The 18,525-nt window shown below is 40.8% G+C and overlaps 1 protein-coding gene across 1 annotated transcript; it reads right to left on the reverse strand.

The window, feature by feature from the left end:
• Window positions 1–1,399: 1,399 nt before the first annotated feature.
• pik3c2g (phosphatidylinositol-4-phosphate 3-kinase catalytic subunit type 2 gamma) lies at window positions 1,400–13,944 on the reverse strand (the record flags this gene model as incomplete). Its single annotated transcript, XM_079257137.1, has 32 exons — window positions 1,400–1,558; window positions 2,730–2,855; window positions 2,972–3,051; window positions 3,128–3,191; window positions 3,283–3,379; window positions 3,466–3,584; window positions 4,170–4,344; window positions 4,438–4,547; window positions 4,644–4,800; window positions 4,874–5,043; window positions 5,189–5,325; window positions 5,393–5,522; window positions 5,664–5,756; window positions 5,862–5,969; window positions 6,062–6,242; window positions 6,608–6,702; window positions 6,981–7,074; window positions 7,877–8,065; window positions 8,151–8,284; window positions 8,368–8,482; window positions 8,808–8,936; window positions 9,214–9,336; window positions 9,437–9,620; window positions 9,988–10,018; window positions 10,200–10,325; window positions 10,494–10,557; window positions 11,339–11,409; window positions 11,827–11,938; window positions 12,067–12,181; window positions 13,022–13,179; window positions 13,336–13,415; window positions 13,834–13,944. The coding sequence occupies 32 exons, from the start codon at window positions 13,942–13,944 to the stop codon at window positions 1,400–1,402; spliced, it is 3,837 nt and encodes a 1,278-aa protein (XP_079113263.1).
• Window positions 13,945–18,525: the final 4,581 nt, after the last annotated feature.

Here is an 18,525-nt window from a genome sequence, read left to right on the forward strand (position 1 = left end):
GAGAAACCCCCTAAATAACAGATTACATTACAGGATGAATAATTAATGCAGTAACAGAGGTGAAGCTGGTCATTCATAAGTTCTTACACAACTATAAGAAGATTTTTAATAACATCCAAAATGACAGATGGGGCTCATATATGCTGACTGAAACTAAAACTGATGAGTGACACAGTTTAAAGGAATCGTCCATGATAATTCTCAAAGAACAGCAACCTGAATTAATTTTTTCTATTTCCTTGAGAGAGACCCACCAGGGAATAATATAAATAGCCTCTAAAGAGGTATACATTATTGAGCCAAATCCAGTTCAGGGAAGTCTATTTCTATCCTTGTTCATCACTAAATCCTTTGAATGAGTAAAATGGAAAGTACGGGTCAGCAGGCCTTCAGGACGGGGACAGTACTGAGATAACGCCAAGCTGAACAAGAGTGAACGTGCACATGTGGAGGTGGGAATTTGTTTTGCCATGAGAATGTCTGCCTTTGCATGTTTGTGCATGCATGTGCCTAACTGTGTTTAAATGCCACTGATGGATAAGGCAGTGGAGTGTGGGGGTAAAATGTTAACTCAGCCCTTCAGGCCAGAGAGGCTGACTTGTTATCCTGCTCACATACTCTTCTCACCCCTTTTCCTCACCCTCCCCTTCAATTCCACTGGTCAAGGACATCCAGTTAACACAGCCTCAAGGGACACACACACTCAGTCAGGGAAGGTAACAAGCACGCAACTCCAAACATCACCTCCTCCCTAATCTGTCACATCAACAGTCTCAGCAGGTTAACGTGCAACATTCTGAGAGAAAATAACAAAGCTAGAGTACAAATTAAAGTGCAACTATGGTGAGCAAAATGCTCTTCCCTTCATCCATCACCAGAGTACCTTCCATGTGATTTTAAATAATAAAACAATATTAAGCCAAACAATTCTTTACATAGTAAACAGTCCTGCACGTTTCTGTCTGAGCATTGTAACACCATGTCCACTACTGGTGTCTGTAACTCTGGAGTTGCATGTCACAGACTGACAGCTGTACATCACACTGTGTTCAACATACAGTGCATTGCTTCTCCTGTGGTGAATTCCAGAGGTGCATAATCCAGGTGCCATGAAATAAAAGTCCTGCCATGTTTTTGGATCTACATGTGCATTTAGGACAGGTGTTTTCACTAACAGGCTCATCCACCTTGCAGTGGAGCTGAGCTTATTAAATCCAACTGGTTTGGTGACTGGTTGGAGGAGCTGCCAGACAGGACTTTTACTTCATGGCACCTGGATTATACACCTCTGGTGAAATCATCTCTCTTTAAGGATTGACGCAAGAGTAAAACGTCTTTGGATAAGTTTCATCCTTCTGGCACCCCCTGCTGGCAGCTGGCCTTCACCGCAGCTCTAGAGTCAGAAGACACGGCTGCCGAGGGGAAACCACGTTTCCTTGTCAAGAAGGTCCTCCTCCAGTTTAATCTTGGTCCCAGCTATGAAAGTCTTGCCCTTCTTGCTCTTCACGGTCACCTCCAGCACCATCCCATACAGCAGGGGGACAGAGTTATACTCCAGCTGTAAAGAAGATGCAGGTAGTTCAGCCAGCATTCAGAAGTCACAGCAGGATGTTTCTGCTTGATCTGGAATTTCTGTCCAAACTGTACTTATGAATTTCTCATATAAGTTAGCAAGATGCTGCTAAATAAATGGGAAGCTTAGATCATATCAAAATCACACAGTGGAGAGAGTCATACTCATTAATTTTCTATTTTTTTTGTTACACTTCATGTGTACAGAACAGTGCATCATACTTTCCTTTTTTTTTTTTATTAACTAAAACTTCTTTCAATCCAGATCACTGCTGCCAGCATTATTATAACTATGTCTAAATGTGTAAAAGAGGAGATACTTTAGGACAGCACTGAAGACAAACATAAGATGGATTGAAAAGGCAGAATTTAGATATTGGTGGGCAGTAAAGCAGCTAATGAAAGAAGCATGTAGGCGAGAGTAGTTTAAACGTTGTCCTCTTTACCAATGAAAAAGCTGATTGATCAGTAGATGTGGTTTGGTGCTGAGACAAATGATACACTGATATGTGGTCTGAGCGTGACTATGTCCTCTGTCTGAATGCTGTCTTCAACACAGTTTATTCGATAAAAAACAGGCAAGTAAAACGACTGTTCTGGCTCATTTTCAAAGGATTCAAGTATTATATTTGAATTTTGTTTATTTGAAACATATTTAAGTCCACGTTTGTGATTCTGTGGGTCTAGAATGACCAGAATACATCAATAGATCATTCCCATACCTTCTATTGCTGCACAGTCTCTCTCTACACTTTGTCTGAAACACATATTTCTCCTCCATCTTTCAGAGTCTGTGCTGTTTTGTCAACTAACCTGACCAAAGCAAGGCTGTGCTGTTTCTCCATAAACCCCAAGGGGTCTATCTGAACGGGCTTTTTGCATTCTTTACATGCTAAAGAAAGGAGCACATATTTTACTATTGCAGTGAATAAAGGATCATTTGCTGCATTTTGCTCATGGCTGACATATATCAGACTTGGAATGGACTTGGAAAAGCAACAGCTTATTCTTTATTTGAGGGCTAGGCAGGCATTTTGCAGACTTGTTTCATGTTAATGTATACATCTAAATGTAGAAGCCTGGATCATGTTTCCTGTGGGAGAAAAGGTGCATAAGAATATTCTGTAACAAGAAAAGGGGAAAAGGATGCAGATTACCAGCTCATTGAAAGTGGGGCTGTCATTATTGCGGACCACCTTCGTCTTCCTCTTGGAGATCTGCTGAGGATCTGGTCTCAGACGTGTGACCACATATGCGTCAGGATTGGAGCCATTTGCATGTTTCTATCAAAGACAAAGAAAAAAGGGATAATCTGCTATGATCTCCCTTTTTGGTCCCAAATGAAAAACAATCACTTTCTCCTTGATAAACAATAAAAAAAAGAATGAGGGAAACTCACAATATTCTCGATGTGTTTGACCAGCACAGAGAGTTTGTGGTCAGAGTGAGAGATGTACAGCTGGATCTGAGGAATGTCCCCTGCAACATGCCACCACTTCAGTACCACAACATCAGAGCAGAACATTAATCTCTCAGTCAACTTCAGCGCTGTTACCTCTTGCCACAATTTCCCGTGTTTTCTTGGGGCCATCAAGAAACACACTGCAAACGTATTCATCCTGCAGATCACACAGCAAGGTATCTCAGCATAGGAATCGGTCATCAGACGTCATTGTGAGGAATAAGCCAGTAGGACTAGATGATACATACTCCCTTGCAAGGTCCTTCGAAAAGCTCTTTGAGATAGTCATTCAGCTGACACATTCTCTTGCTTGGCGTGAATGACGTCTGATACCAGGTAGGAAACCTAAGAAGGGAGAAAAGAGGAGTGATGTATCAAGTCACTCTAACTATCAACATTTTTTTTTTTTTTTTACTTTTTATTTTACTCACTGAGGCAGCTTAGACGCGATAAAATATGTCTGCAGATGTTTATGGATCAATTCAAATTGCCCAAACGTCTTCTCACTGGTCAGAAAACCATCATCAATGGTTATTTTCAGGTCATAGATCTGCAGCTCACAAAAATAGCAAACATATATATCAGGATGCAAAATAATAAAAAGGAGTAATAGTTGAAAGTGTGACTTGGTGACTGTGGTTAAGGCCAAAGGCAGGTTAACGGGATTAATTATTTAGGTTTCAGCTGAGAGTACTGCTCTTATGGAACTCCTTCATGTGAAAACCTGAATGTTTTATGTAGAATCTAAGTAAGAGGGCAAAGCTCTGAGCTCCACAGTGCCTCTAAATGTCTAAACCTGACAGGAGGAAACCTCTTCTGATCAAAGAGCAATGAAATGCCAGCGAACACCACTATCACACCACTGACTCTGGGGAGAGAGGTGCTGCCTGGGAGGCCGTTAAAGTGACAGCGAACGCACACCAAACATGCTGTGAGCTGAATGCTCAGACTTATTCCTCTCAGATCAACAATGTGTGAACCTTCTGTCAGCTCGGGGTCTTTTATCTGCTCCCCTGACACAAAGCTCTGTGGTGCATCAGGCAAAATCTCTCTGTGACATTTTTGTAACAAAAATGCACAACAAGGTCAGTATTTTCTGAATCATCTCAACACAAAGAGCAACATGCAGCCTCACCACGTTTTTTCCCTTGACAGAGTAGCCCTGAATGACAGCTTCCTGGATGTTGGTGTTGCTGTTGGGAGCAGGGATGCTGTTTCGGGGGAGTGTCTCCTGTTTCTTCCCCTGAGCCATGGCGTGTGTAAAGAAGTTAAACTTAACAGCAACACAATCCATGCTCTCCTTGATTTTCCTAAATCAGGCGCAACACAAGCAGCAGGTTTTTACAGACGCAAAAGTAAAATGCCAGTTATTTGTGAGGAAGCCGGACTGTAATTATGTGTACTTTGTGAAGTAAGAGGTGGCTTCTAGCTCTGTGTCATGAGGTCTGAGGTTGTTCTGGACATATTGCAGGTCATTATAGTCCTTCAGTTCTGGCATTCCTGCATGAAGCATCTGGAAATTCACATCAGGAATGACGTATTTTACATGATATTTCTGTAGCAGATGACTGGGAGATCATAGTTTAGGCGATATTTACATATTTCTCACCAGCTCCAACAGGCTGAGTATCAGCGCAGCGCGTCCTCTGATTATGTTGTAAGCTTCACAGCATAGCTCCACAAAGCGATGCAAACGCTGAGGCTTCTTCCCTCCTCCTGTAATGAAGTGATGCATCTCAGATGTAAAGATGAAAGGCGATCGGTCCCTGTTATCAAACAGGAAAAGGTTCTTGTCAGTTCACGCTGTTGACGCATAATTAGTCTTTGTTCTAAACTTGCCTTTTAAAGTTTCCAAACTTCTGTGCGTTGCCCATGATTTTCCCAAAGTCGATGTGGAACATGTGTCCACTGTGTTTCAGCATGATGTTGTCATTGTGGCGGTCGCAGATCCCCAGGATGAAGGTGGCCACACACCACCCTGCACATGAGTGGATGAAGTTCATCACCGCCTGAACAGACAACAGAAGGAGGTCACACGATACAACAAAAACACAGAGCAGAAAGTTGTAAGCACGTTTCTATGAGCATATTTCATTTTAAGTCGGTCAGCACGCCGCCTCATCATGTCATCCTCTTCATCATTTATGAGATTACCTTCTCGTAATCCTCTTTGGTTTTGTTCAACATGTGGAACCATTTCTCCAGTGTGTCCTCTCGAAGTGTCCCACTCAGACCCCACTCCTGATGAATCTTCCCCAGAGTCACTGCTTCTGGCACCACCTCCACCAAGCCTGAAAGGCACGAAGAATGAAGTATTCACAGAAAACATGAAGACGCGAGCCGTTTCTGCACCCTTACCTTGATCTTTGCCTGTAGAGAGACACTTGTAGGTGATCATTTGCAGGTCCAGCCCCTCCTGGAGCCACACTGAGTCCATCACACGGACGATCTGAAGAACCAGCATGTCCTGACGCAGGTTATCTCCTGTCTGAAAACAGCGACTGAGAATTTGTATGCTCAAAGTGTACATGTACATGCACGTCATTCTGACGTTCTTATTTTAATTTTCCCTTAAAAGGAACAAGGACAAACACGGCACACATCAGTAAAGTTTCTCATGTTTGTTCACCTTACAGATGACCCCGATGCTCTTGGCCAAAGGGTCATTACAGATGAATGAGACCCCCAGAGGAGCAGCATTGGAGTTGTAGAACTTACAGGCCTGGAAGTAAAATAATCCGAGTAAATAAACTTCTCTACTCAGTTCAGAGCAAGATGTGCTGCATTTCACTGTATGCTCAGAGAATGTGTCAAGTGATGTTCTTACATCCAGGTTTACTGCCTTAACGTGGACTGCAGGATCTAGCGGTAGACAACAGCTGATCCCGCCTTGGAAGAACTCATCAATCTTCCTTTTTTCTGTGTTTAATATGTTCTGCAAAAAGCACGGAAAGACTCAGTCTGTATTGAAGGGTCTCATGTTACGGAGTATTTATTCTAATGGATACAGGAGAGCTTTTTACTGACCTTACGGCGACTTCTGTCCGCAGCGTGAACTTTTTCAGCCACTTGTACAAGCACATGCACCAGGCGAGTTTCGCGCTCCAGCTCCTGCCTCAGTGCTCGGCCACAGCAGTGGCGCAAGGCAGCTTGAACTTTATTGAACCAGCTCTGGTAGTAAGGGTCAGTCAGGGCATCCTCCAGCAGCCTGCCAGTATATTAAACATAATTTCTTCTCAAATATGGTTCTGAAAACAAAGCTTTTTTCATATTTAAAAATGTGAGGAGTGAGGAAAGCACAGTCCTGCATACTGTCCAACGTTTAGTAGGAACCAGTAGTAATCACATTTGAGCTGCTTCCAGTATCCAGATAACTGGAACCACATGAACCAGTTCAGGAATTCTCTTTCAGGTGAGGAAAACGTTGGTGAAACTGCTGTGATGCTTGTGTGTTTATGTTGTGGTGGTCAAATAGAAAATAAATACAGACGGTGGGAGTTTTCATTTTTATTTGAAGTAATGTTGGCATCAAAATGCGTAAAGCAAGTTTCACTACTGTGATGTGTGACTCACCAGTAAAGTTGCTGTGCTATTCGTATGTTCTTCAGAGATCTCTCCAGCAGGAGCATCACCAGAGGTCCATCCAGTTTCCACTCACTCTTTAGAGCCTGCAGAACACCGACATCAGTCAAAGACTCAAACACTGATGATGGAGCCAGAATAAGCCACTTGTTCTTTCATTCAAACTCTAATTAAATTAAAACTTTTACCAGATAGATGTTGGATCGAAGTCGTGATTCGATGCAATCAGCTGGTTTTTATTATAGGATATGTATGTATTGGCTTGAAATGATGTGTATGTAAAGTGTCCTGTGACAACATTGTTGTGAAGTGGCTCTGTACAAATGAAGCTGAATTGAATTGAATTGAATGTTAATGAACTTACCTGGACCAGCTGTGGCAGAAAGACCTCCAGCTCTCCATCAGGTATCTGTTTAAAGTACTGAACTGCAGCCTTTCTGACTGTCTGATCAGGAAAACTGGAAAACAGAATTAAAAACAGACTGAAACTGGCAACAGAATCTTTTTTTCTTCATCACAGTACCCAATACTTTATTCATCATCAAACCAAATACCCAATCTAACCTAATACAGACATAACAGACACACTTAATTTCAGGTCAGCTAAATGAAGTGAAGTGATTAACCCATTCAGTCCTGAAAAAAATATGTTGGTCTCAGCATGTGGCATCAACAGTTCCAACATTTCCAAATATTGATGGAGACTCGTCTCTTCTCTCATTCTCACTCATACACACACAAACTATATAAATCATACTATAGTCGTATCTACGTGTCTGGGCACAGCCCCTCCCTAGCCCTCATTAGGGCTGGCTCTGACATTATAGCAATCAGTTATACAGCAGCTGCATCTGTCAGACATTTTCCATCATGGCTACCGTTGTGACTTAGCAAATTTATCCTGTGTATCGGAGTGGACAGTTGCTGCACTGGCACCTGCTTTATTCAGCTGGCTGATGATGAAGTTGGGGATTAGAAACATGATAAAACTCTTACAGGCTCTGCATGGCTGATAGATATTTCTCACCATTTTTTGAGCCGAGTTTACATGTCAACGTTTGTGGTTTTGTTACTTCTTCGCTTCCAACCTGATTAGTCATAGAGCTGAAAGACCCCATGTAATATGTTCTATTACTCTGTAATAAAATGTAAATATCTTTCAGTAACCATGGTTGGAATTCAATAAAAACACATCAATACCACAACAACTACAACTAACCAGGCATTTTTTTTTTAATGAGTTAAGCTCCATTTATTTACCTGTCAGTGAGGAGGAAGAGCGCCTCCTCCGGCAGGTGGATGAGCCAGTTGTCTAGAACAGTGTAGATTTCTGTCAGGTCTTCAGGCTGCCACTGGGGGACTCCACCGAGCAGCAGATGGAGGAAAGTGCTCCCTTTGTCGCTATAGTAACGTTTAGTCCACAGGAAAGTCTTCTCATTTTTTGTCAGACTGTTAAAAAGAAAGACGTTTTTAAAAAACTTCTTTGGTAAATAATTGTTACAGTTGGTGACTCGTGCAAAAACCTTTTACTCACAAACAGAGACAATGCTTCTTAGAAACATCCAACATTTTCTTCTGCACGTCCTCACATGGCTGATTTAAGAGGATTGATCCGGGAAGAGCAATGGGCCTCTGATACACCCACTCAAACTGCTCTTGAAACTCAAGCTAAGGAGAGGAAGCATAGTTTATGCTTGATGAGATGTTTTATAGCATTTGGTCAATGTGGAGCAGAGATGTGTCCTACTGACCTGCAGTATGACCCCCATGGCCTGACTGTGGCTGTCAGAGAGGGCAGGGGACGGAGGAGAGGGAAGCTCAGCTAGAGAGGACATACTGAGCAGGACTGTTCCTCTTACAAGAGCCCTAAACAGACAGCGTAAATGCAACATATGTCACTCGTTTTTACATTAATAACTACCTGAAGCTGTTTCTGAACAACTCTTTTAAATAAAGTGGTTTTTATTCAACATTCTTCAAAGGACTAAAAACAAAATATGCTAATAGAAACGCACAGCAGATTTGTTAGTTGACTAAACCTGCCTCATTTGCAGGATTGTTGGGGCTTCATTCGTTTTATCTGTGAAGTTTTAAGTGGTTCAAATAGGAACTGATGCTCTTGTAAAGACCTGTTTTGTATTAGTCTGATAGTATACAACAACAAAAGGTGTAAACTCTGCTGGGAACCTACCTGTCACTGTATAAAGGCAGTACAGCCCAGCGTAAAAGCTCTGTGTTTCTGCCTCGTTTGGAGCCATTGAGGCGAAATGTCAGCATGCACTCATACGGCAGCTGGTTTACTAGAACAGGAAACACCATCCTGAAATATGCACACACACAAAAGGCACCCAATATTTATTTGAGTCTGCTGTTTCATACCATATTCTATCCCTTAAATCTTTCGCTGCAGTTGTTTCAATGTTGTCGGATAAACATGTGGATTAAAAGCAATTCTATCTGCATGCACCAGATGATTCAGCAGCAGAGGACACATTCAGTTTGTTCTCTACTCAGTGTCTTTCTCTTATGCCAACAAGGAAGGAGGAAGTAAAATGTGAAAAGATATACATTTACTGTTAAAAAGAACACACTCTTACATGCGATTACAGTGGATCTTGTTTCCATGGGACAATGCAGTGCTGATATTTTCAGAAATGCCGGTCTCGCAGATCTTTGTTTCTCCATATGACAAGTCACAGTGGACAGAGAAGCTCTCATAACTAAAATGATGCAGAAAGAGAAAGCAAAACTACATGTGATCACCATTTGTTTTTGCGTATGTACATCTCTATGTGTGTTTAATTACAGAAGATCCCATACGTGGTCATCCAGGTGGGCTGTAGCTTGTAGAAAGAGACAATATTAAACTGCAAGATTTCATGGTTGCTTTCAATGTCACAGGCTTGAGGACCTTTGATTATTCTGTGGCTTCTGAAGTCTGATAGAAAGTTGTCAAAATATATTTGCAGCACTTTCTGCAGCGCTCCATGGAGTACCATCATGGCTGAAATAGAGATACAGAACAGACAATCCAAATGTCTTCAAAACCGCAGTGTCACTGCAAGATGAGCCTAAAATCTCAACAGTTTTACTCTGTTAGATGGTGAAATATACATGCTGTGATGTTAGAATATACATGCTGTGATGGTACATTTGGATTAAAGTGAAAACTATCTCCTTGATCAGGCCCCTAGGGCTGACCAATCAGAACACACCGAGCCTTCTAACCTGTGTAGTTGCAGGATATGTGTAAATATTTAGGTGAATACAACACTTGGCAGGCCTTGTCATGGAGACTGCAGGTTATGGTTTGCCTTAGTTAGTTACTTAAACACACAGAAACATGCAGCAGTGTTGTTATAGATACTCACCAGCTTCACAATCAAACATTTCATTACAACTCTGTAAAGTAAACAGACACATTACTGATCAGTGACCCATTCCAGTATGGGTTTGTGTTTAATTTAGACATTATAGATTTAGTTGTTAAAAAGTTTAGAATATAAATATGGTTTAAAATCATCTTAAACCTGGATTTAACACTGATCACAGTAAAGAAAAAAAGTTGAATGTGAGATGATACCAAAGTTGTGGGATTGATTCTGTTTAGGCTGCCAATGGCATCATCTAGGTCTTCACACGTGAGCCCATACAGAAGATTGCTGATGGTGTGAACTCTGCTCACAATGTCTTTGATATTCATTCCAGACTGCAGACATGAAGACAAAGCATAGTTGGAGGCAGAATGAGTGTCATGAGTGACGGGAAATATCAGAAGGTCAGTCTAAGATTCTGCCACGATGAAAAAATAAACAAACAATCTAAACCCTTAAACATCAGACAATAACTTATCACTGGTTGTTTTATGACTCCTTACCTTGCTACTCATTAGCGTCGTCATCTCTTTGTTGTAGCTGTTGAGCACATTCTGCAGGCTCAGCCTGACAAGAGGAGAGGCTGTTAGACACACACAGACAACAACAACAACAACAACAACAACAACAAACACTGAATGACTAAAAACACTGAACTCTTGTTACTGTTTCACAATGATCACAAACCACCAGAACAAAGTTTTTGTGTGTCTTTTTGTGGGGTAAAACCCTGGAAGAGGTTGATGGAGGAATACAGGTGATGTCTACTACTAGTATTCACAAGTTGATGAGTGACACCTATGTAATACTAATATTGTATATTTTTGTTATGAATATTGTGATTATTAATGTTATTGTTCCTAATGCTGCTACTACTTCACAGACATATTAAAGCATCATGTGTTGTGTAGAAGGGAATAAGATGGTTTTATATAAACTGAGTACTATTCTTATTGTTATAACTACTATATATGACTTCATCATTATAATTAATTATTGTAAGTTTACAACTTAAACATCACACAAATTATCATTACTATACTATTATATCTATAATTGTTACTGCTATGATTGTTAGAATGATGATTATTAAGACTAAAAAGCTTATTTACAAATGTGTATTCTTTACTATGATAATATTTTTGGGAATACTAAGTATTGTTATGATAACTATTTCATAATTATACAACCATGTAATGACTTGGTTGGGTTGGGATTAGATAAATTTTCACCCATTCCTTCAGAACTTTTTCATTTTCTTTTGTGTGATTTTATTTTCATCTGTCTTTATATGTTGTCATTTTGTTCTACTAAATTTTCTCAATCAGTCAAAGACTCACCAGCTTACCTGCAAATGTTGTAAATGCCGACTGGACGCAGGTATTGATACAGATTACAAACGGTTCTGTCGTCCTCGGCCTTAAAACACAGATCAAAACGTTGACATCTGTGTTTTAGCTGTTTTACAGTTGCTTTTGATACAAGACAATGAATACATGGCAACACTTAAAGAATCATAGCAAAGGCAAAGCGGGTCAAACCAACAAATTACAGTGAAATGTTATTTTCAGTTTCACATTTGGTTAGTTTTTAATCTGCTTCACGCTGTTAGTTGCCAGCAGCCATGATGTTGTGTGTAAACAGAGCAAAGTCAAAAGCTAGGGGTGGAGGTTTTTACAGCTACGACAGCCCTAAAGATTACAGCAAACTCGCCACCAGGTGCCAAACACAAGCAGTTGGAAAGGGAACACTTCAACTCTGAAGATAAGACCCCAACCTGTCCAGTGAATGACCAGTACTATGAGGGAGATCAGAGAAGGAAGTTGAACTACGGACCTCTCTGGCCAGATGACGTTTGAGGGTGTTCATGTTGAGCAGACGAAGGTTCATCACTAGTGTTAACTTGCTGTAGATTTGGACGGTCTCGTGCATGCCAAGCAGTTCATCGCTGCACAGACAGACAGAGGCGTGTAAATGTACATGGCGAAGGACGGCAAATTCAGCAGCTTAGCACAAACAAAGCAAGACAAACAGAATTTATAGTTCAGTGACATGAAGAAACAGCAGCAGACTCACTTTCTGAGATATTCCTCCGAGTCACAAAGTTTTAAAACATAATCCCCACTGGGGTCATGAGTGAGGCCGAACAGCTGGAAGACTTCATCAATCAGGCTCTTCACCTTCTTGTTCACTGAATGAAAGAGTTCAGAGTCCAAACAGTTTTGCCAACAAGAGTTTTGAAACATGCCTTTTCTTTTACTATGACAACAATGGCTCAAAGGGCTTTCATAGATAACAAACACTCCAGCACTGAACTGCAGAGCAACTTTTCCAGGGCAGATATGACACACTGCTTAACAGTCCATAAACTCTTTCAACTAGTTGTCTGAACTGATGCAATCACCAGTCTGCATGTTCACCCTGACTGAGGCTGCACATCTCCTTCCAGAAACACACACGAGATGAATTACGTTTTTTTGAAGTTAGTTGACTCATCAAATCTCACTGGTTTGTGTCATTTAAAAAGTGACAAATAGACTAAATCTGTTTTATGGTCATCCTTCAGTTTCTCTCACCAATCCCTCATTCTCCACAGGGATCAGTTAAAACCTGCAGACGCACCAAAGTAAAAGAGATTTTTGAACATCTGATGTTTTTTTTAACATTCAGCATGTTATTTATGATAAATTATTGCTGCATTTTAATGGAAACTAATCTAATCATGAGGGCGGTGCCACTGCGGCTTAAAAATAATCAGTTTAGAGGGACAATCATACATTATTCTAAGTCAGGGGTCCCCAAAGTCGGTCCTAGAGGGTGGCTCTCCTGCAGGTTTTCCATGTATCCCTGATCCAACACACATTGCTTCCATTAAATGGATCCTACAGCCTATGAAGTTCTGTACAATAACTAATTTATTTAACCCTATGAACTGGGTGCATTACCATGGTTGGGATGTGACTCTTGTGCCTTTAATCCAGCTGTTATTATGTGAAGTGCTTGGAGTGAGGGACAAGTGGGCACATCTTACCTGACATGGGGATGGGAAGCTGGTGATCGTCTGTCTCAGTGGACACACTAATTTTTACTTCCGCTTGCTGCAGCAGGGCTGGGTGGATTTGTATCACACGTCCCCAAACAATGCCGGAGTTATGAATACTGTCTGCATGCTTGTACTGTGACATCAGCCTGCCAGAAGAGGAAAGAAAAACAGGTTGACAATCTGAAAGTATGATGAACATGCAGCTGTTTTTCAAGCCAGATTTAATTCGTTAACTATACAGTGCTGCATGTTTGATTTGTTCACATGCCAGCAACTTAACCTTTTAATGTTTACAGTCTCACCCGAATGTTGCGGCTGAAAAACAAGACAGCGTCTTGGTGCTGCCCTCTACAGCGTCTACAAGTTGGATGGCCCATGGATCCTAAAGGTAAGCAAAGAAATGATTAATTGCTGTTTTTTTTTTTTTTAAAATAAAAAAAAAAAAATCATTTGTCCCTTTTGTCTGAAGGAAAACTAGTTCATTTGACACTTACTTGACTTTCTACCTGCGTCTTGGAACGAGTGAGTTTCTGAACAGGCTCAATGGGATCGCAGGATAACTGCTTTTTGCTGTTATGCAGTGGTAGTCGTGTCCTGGGGGGGAGAGGTGGTGGTACACGTCCTAAGTTACTGGGATAAGTAGGAAGCCTGTTTCTGAGTGGAAGTTGTGGGGGGGTATTTTTTCTCTGATTGGTAGCATTTCCAGTATCTCCAGCTCTTGGAGTGGACTGGTGTTCCGCTGGGGATAAAAGCCCAGACAAGGTTGTTTCATAAAAAGCTCCTTCGTTTTCAGGACAGACTTCATAGTAATACGACGGATCATCTGGAGTGTCTCTCAGAGGCATTGGGATGTCAGAGATACTTGCATCCTGTCTCTGGATCGGTCCATTTCTTCTTTCAGGAGGATCCATTAGATCTGAGATGTTTGTACCTTCCTGATTGCCGTCTGCAGATCCTCACATCACAGCAGGACAAACAAAGACCTGTGAGATGGTAAAATTATATTAGGAAAAAAGACAAGAATTTGGTTGAAGTTCATCAGTCTTTGTGATTTATTGCAGACAGGACAAGAAAAGCTTTTGATAAGTGGAGTTGGCTGAACCTGAAGCTTTTCTTTGGTCTAATTATTAACAAGCATTCAAACTTTAACAGGAAGTCTACCAGAGCGCGCCACTGAGTTGAGGTCTTTCACATTTAGATACGTTCAGTTTATCATCTATGAGTGAACATGTGCCTTAAAGCTCTGCTCATACCTGTGCTGAAACTGCTCAAACTGGAAATACGACTGGAGCCAGTCAAAACAACCAGCTTAAGTAGATCTTAAGAATGATTTCATGTTTAGATCACAGCTTCAACAGGCAGCATTTTCTGTTCAAGAATATTCTTCTGAAAAACTTTCTTTTAAACCACAACGAGGATAAATCTAAAAGTCTTACCGTTAAAAGTCAGGGAACTTGGATGTCATCCTGCACCGTAGGGAATTCTTTACTGAAGCCATGCAGAGCAAGTTAAACCTGAACTGTACAACTACTGGAAAGGTTCCTGTCTGTGTTTCCTCAACCCTCCCACAGCCCCTCCTCTTCTCTCACTCCAGCAGCTCCTGCCCTGCTGGAGAAAACAGAACATTACATGTTTATGTTTCTCATTAAATCTGCTTCACAGTGGAGATGAACATGTCCAGTTTAGCAAAGAATGTGAATGTCACTGTTACAACAGGTCCGAGAGCTTTATGCAAAGTTGCTGCTGCTGAATGTTGCAAAGATATATTTTGTTTCTTAACCCCACTTTAACTTCAGTAACTTCAATTTTTACATGAGAACATCCAAACAGCCATCCATTTTCTTCAGCACTTAGTCTAATTAAGGGTCAAAGGGACACTGTGGACATGTCACCAGTCCACACTCAGGACCATGAATGGGAAAAAAAAAATCTGAGAAGTTCAATCACCAGAAAACCTCAGAAATCCACTCCTCACTCAGGAATGTCATGCAGCAGGTTGAGCTATGAGAGCAGTGTTTCTGTAAGTGTGTCTCTAGTGACATTATATGAAAGGAGCAGGAACTAGCTGCAGTTTGACACCCAAGGTATGTTAAATTTCTTTTTATTTGAAGACTGTGAGAGGGCCTCCTACTAGATCTTTTTTTTCTTTCATTTGCACCACAGATCTGTGCGGAGGCTGATTGAACATTTAATGGTAAAGTGTGTTCTGCTTGACTCTTTGTAGCAGCTACTATGAGCTGTCCTTGGTTTAAGAAAACGCTTGACAAACTTGCAGTGGGAAGGATTGCAACAGCTCTCCACTGAATGTGTCACAGAGGCGTCAGCTGAGGCGCACACACCAGAGGCCTCAAATTTAAAAAAAAAAAAAAGACAGCACAGTAGAAATGTATTTAAACCACACAACTTCACCTAAATCCCCAAACAACAAGCCTGGATTTCCAGCTTACTATGCCCTCATCCTGCTGCTTCTCCTGACACTGACTGGAGTGATAGTTGCAATGGTAAGAATCCATTTTTGGTATTTTGTAAACTTCACACTGATTTATGCATCTATGTTTTAACATCATTTTTAATGTTTCAGGTATTTTATATAAGGAGAAGGTCAAGGTAAGGAGGTCTTTCTCATTTTCTGGTTTAAAAGGCATCTTTATAAAGTGTCTCATTATAATTTATCTTGATTTTCTTCCTCCTTCAGATTAGATGAGCTGCGCCATCGACTGATTCCTCTCTACAGCTACGACCCTGCAGAGACTCAGGAGGAGTGGGAGGACACTGATGGGGTGGATGAGGAGGCACAGCTGACTGTAAGCAAAGAATATAAAGTCTAATGTCTCAAATAGTAGGGACTAGAATAAGTAGACAAAATTTAGTGCAATGCAACAGCAAAAAAAAAAAAAAAAAAATGTTGCAATGGAAACTTTAATTTATGCCTATCTTGATTTTCTTGACAGGAACCTTTGTACAAGAAGGCTCAGCTGTCCTTTACCTCTGGCGAAAGAAAATGAGATGGACATGAAGAAGAAAGAGTTTAATTATGAACTGAAATGTTCCTGTGCAGTACAGAGTTGGATCAAAACTGTTAAAAGAGGTTTAAACAAATGAACAAAAGAGGTTCATTTTCAGACACTAGATGACACTGTTGTAAATAAAGTTTCTTTATCTAAAGCCACAGAGTGATTTCAAGGAGCTGCCAGATGTAAGTTTTGGCAAATAAACATGAAACTAAAATCTAGTTTTACATCTGTGTTGTTGTCTTTTTTTCTTGCTTTCTTTGTTTTCTCTCTCTTTTTTTTTTTTTTGCGTTTTGTCCAGTTATACATGCAGCTGCTTTAAATACACACCTGCATCTCATTGGTAATCACAGGATTCTGTGTGGATACATCCCCACATGTTTGGAGGGAAGATGAGCTTGGAAAGAAAGAGCAGGTGAACAACACTCACAGAGCCAAACACCAAAGATTTTTTAATGCCTGCGTCATTCCTGTTTAACTTTCTGTGTGGATTTACATTAGAATGGAGGCTCGTCTGCCGGGGCCACACTGGTTCCACCTGATCTCCATCCTTCTGGTCTCTTCTCTGGTCCTTCCAGCTCTCTCTCTGCAGAGCTTGCTGTGTTACTTTTGTCCCATGCAGGACAAAAGCGTCTCCTGCACAAACATCACCAGCCAGTGTCTCCCTGACCAGCGCTGCACCAGATCCAGAGGTCACTACGGCTCCGTCCACGTACTGTCTGCTCAGGGCTGCGTGGATGCTGACCTCTGTGACTCCCATGAAATCATCTCTTTTCGAGGAGTTGAATATAACGTCAGTCACACTTGCTGCTGCAAAGACGAATGTAACACTGCCCCAAAACCTGAAAGCAGTCTGAAGAAGCTACTGGGGATGATCAAAGCAAAAATAGACAATAGCACTAATGTAACAGAAGAGGCTTCAGATTCTTGTGCAAACTACAAGTTAACTTCCGTTCCTGCCATGAAGGCATAATATTTATAACACTGAAGGTTTTAGGGAGTCCTTTTCAGCAGAGGGATTTATTATCTCCAAAAGATGACTAACATTTAGTCAAATGTTTGTACATAATTTTATTGATGTATTAATATGAAGCTTTGGGGGAACAAATGTATCATATTATTTAGATAATCCTGGAAATAAGAGGATGGCTTGGCCAGTCATCCTCCTGGTAGACTGAAGTTAATGCTGGCATTATTTCTGTACTGATGGATGTCGCAGAATAAAAGCAACACAATCTCCCACTGGCTGAAGTTGGTGTGTTTTACTAGCAGGTGTGCTGGAAGGTGTGGCTTGTTTTTTTTTTTTTTTTTTTTTTTTTTAAAAAAGTGGTCATTGATGAGCTTAGAGTTCATCAGGAGAAGTTCTGGAAAATTTTGCCTGACTGGATTTTAAAATGAACAGGTAAGGTCCATGCACACAGAAAAAGAGAATTCACTTGTACTTTCTGATTCCTGAAACATTTTGATTGGGACAATCTGTAGAAATGACCAACACCTGGGCAAGAGCGGCAGAAGCTAAACTTTTGTTAGTTTGATGAAGAAACAGGCTAAAGAGAACACGTTGGGTAGAGAAGGAGGCAATGAGAAACATTTAAAGTTCATGATTTTTGAAGATTGTCTGAAACGGGATCTGATCTCTGCTTGGGGGGGGGTCACAGATATTCAACAATCCAGGCAGGTTAAATGTGGAAAAGTGGAGTTTTACATTGAAAGCAGGAGTCTAAATGTGTGTACTGTGGGACGTGCAGGGTACAGAAGAAGAGATTAAAAAGATACTTTAAGGTACTTTTACCTTGATCTCTGAAAGGAAACTAACAAGAATCCAAACACACAATGAGCCTTGTGTGTTTGCAGGCAGTAGTGAAACTAACGAAGGTTAAACACATGCTATTAGCATGACTTACAGAATCCATTATTTCACTATCAAAGCTGGTTTGAAAGAAATATAATCCAAACTGAAATATGTCAAAAGCTAATTACACTCACTGATCTTTATGTTTAGCATTAAAAGGATCCCAGTAAGCATGAAATTGCTTGGAATATTGTTGCTAGAAGAAATTGTGGGACGGATCTGTTTCCTGACCCCTTGATCCTCATGCATCAGACCATGAAAAAGCCCTAAACTCAGCTTTTTCTCCATTTGAAAATCCTCAAGTCAGTAATACTTAAACTGATTTTTTTTTTTTTTAACTTAAAATATTAATTTGAAAACTTAGTTTTTAAGCTAAATCTCTCATCTTCACAAAAGTGACTATAGTGTATGGTTTGTTTTTTTTTTGTTTTTTGTTTTTTTTTTATCTTGCAGGCTGAACATCTTGCAGCTCCTGCATGTTGCAGTGTTGTACCTCCACCTTTTCCTCCCTTCACTACTCTGTGAAAACTTGCATTGCTACTACAGCCCCATACTGGAAAACAAGGAGAAGTTTAAATTAATTGAGACAGAGTGTCCTCCTGATGAGCTGTGCTTCAAGGCAGCGGGTC

The sequence above is a fragment of the Telmatherina bonti genome (assembly GCF_933228915.1).
Source record: "Telmatherina bonti genome assembly, chromosome: 2".
Taxonomy (NCBI): domain Eukaryota; kingdom Metazoa; phylum Chordata; class Actinopteri; order Atheriniformes; family Telmatherinidae; genus Telmatherina; species Telmatherina bonti.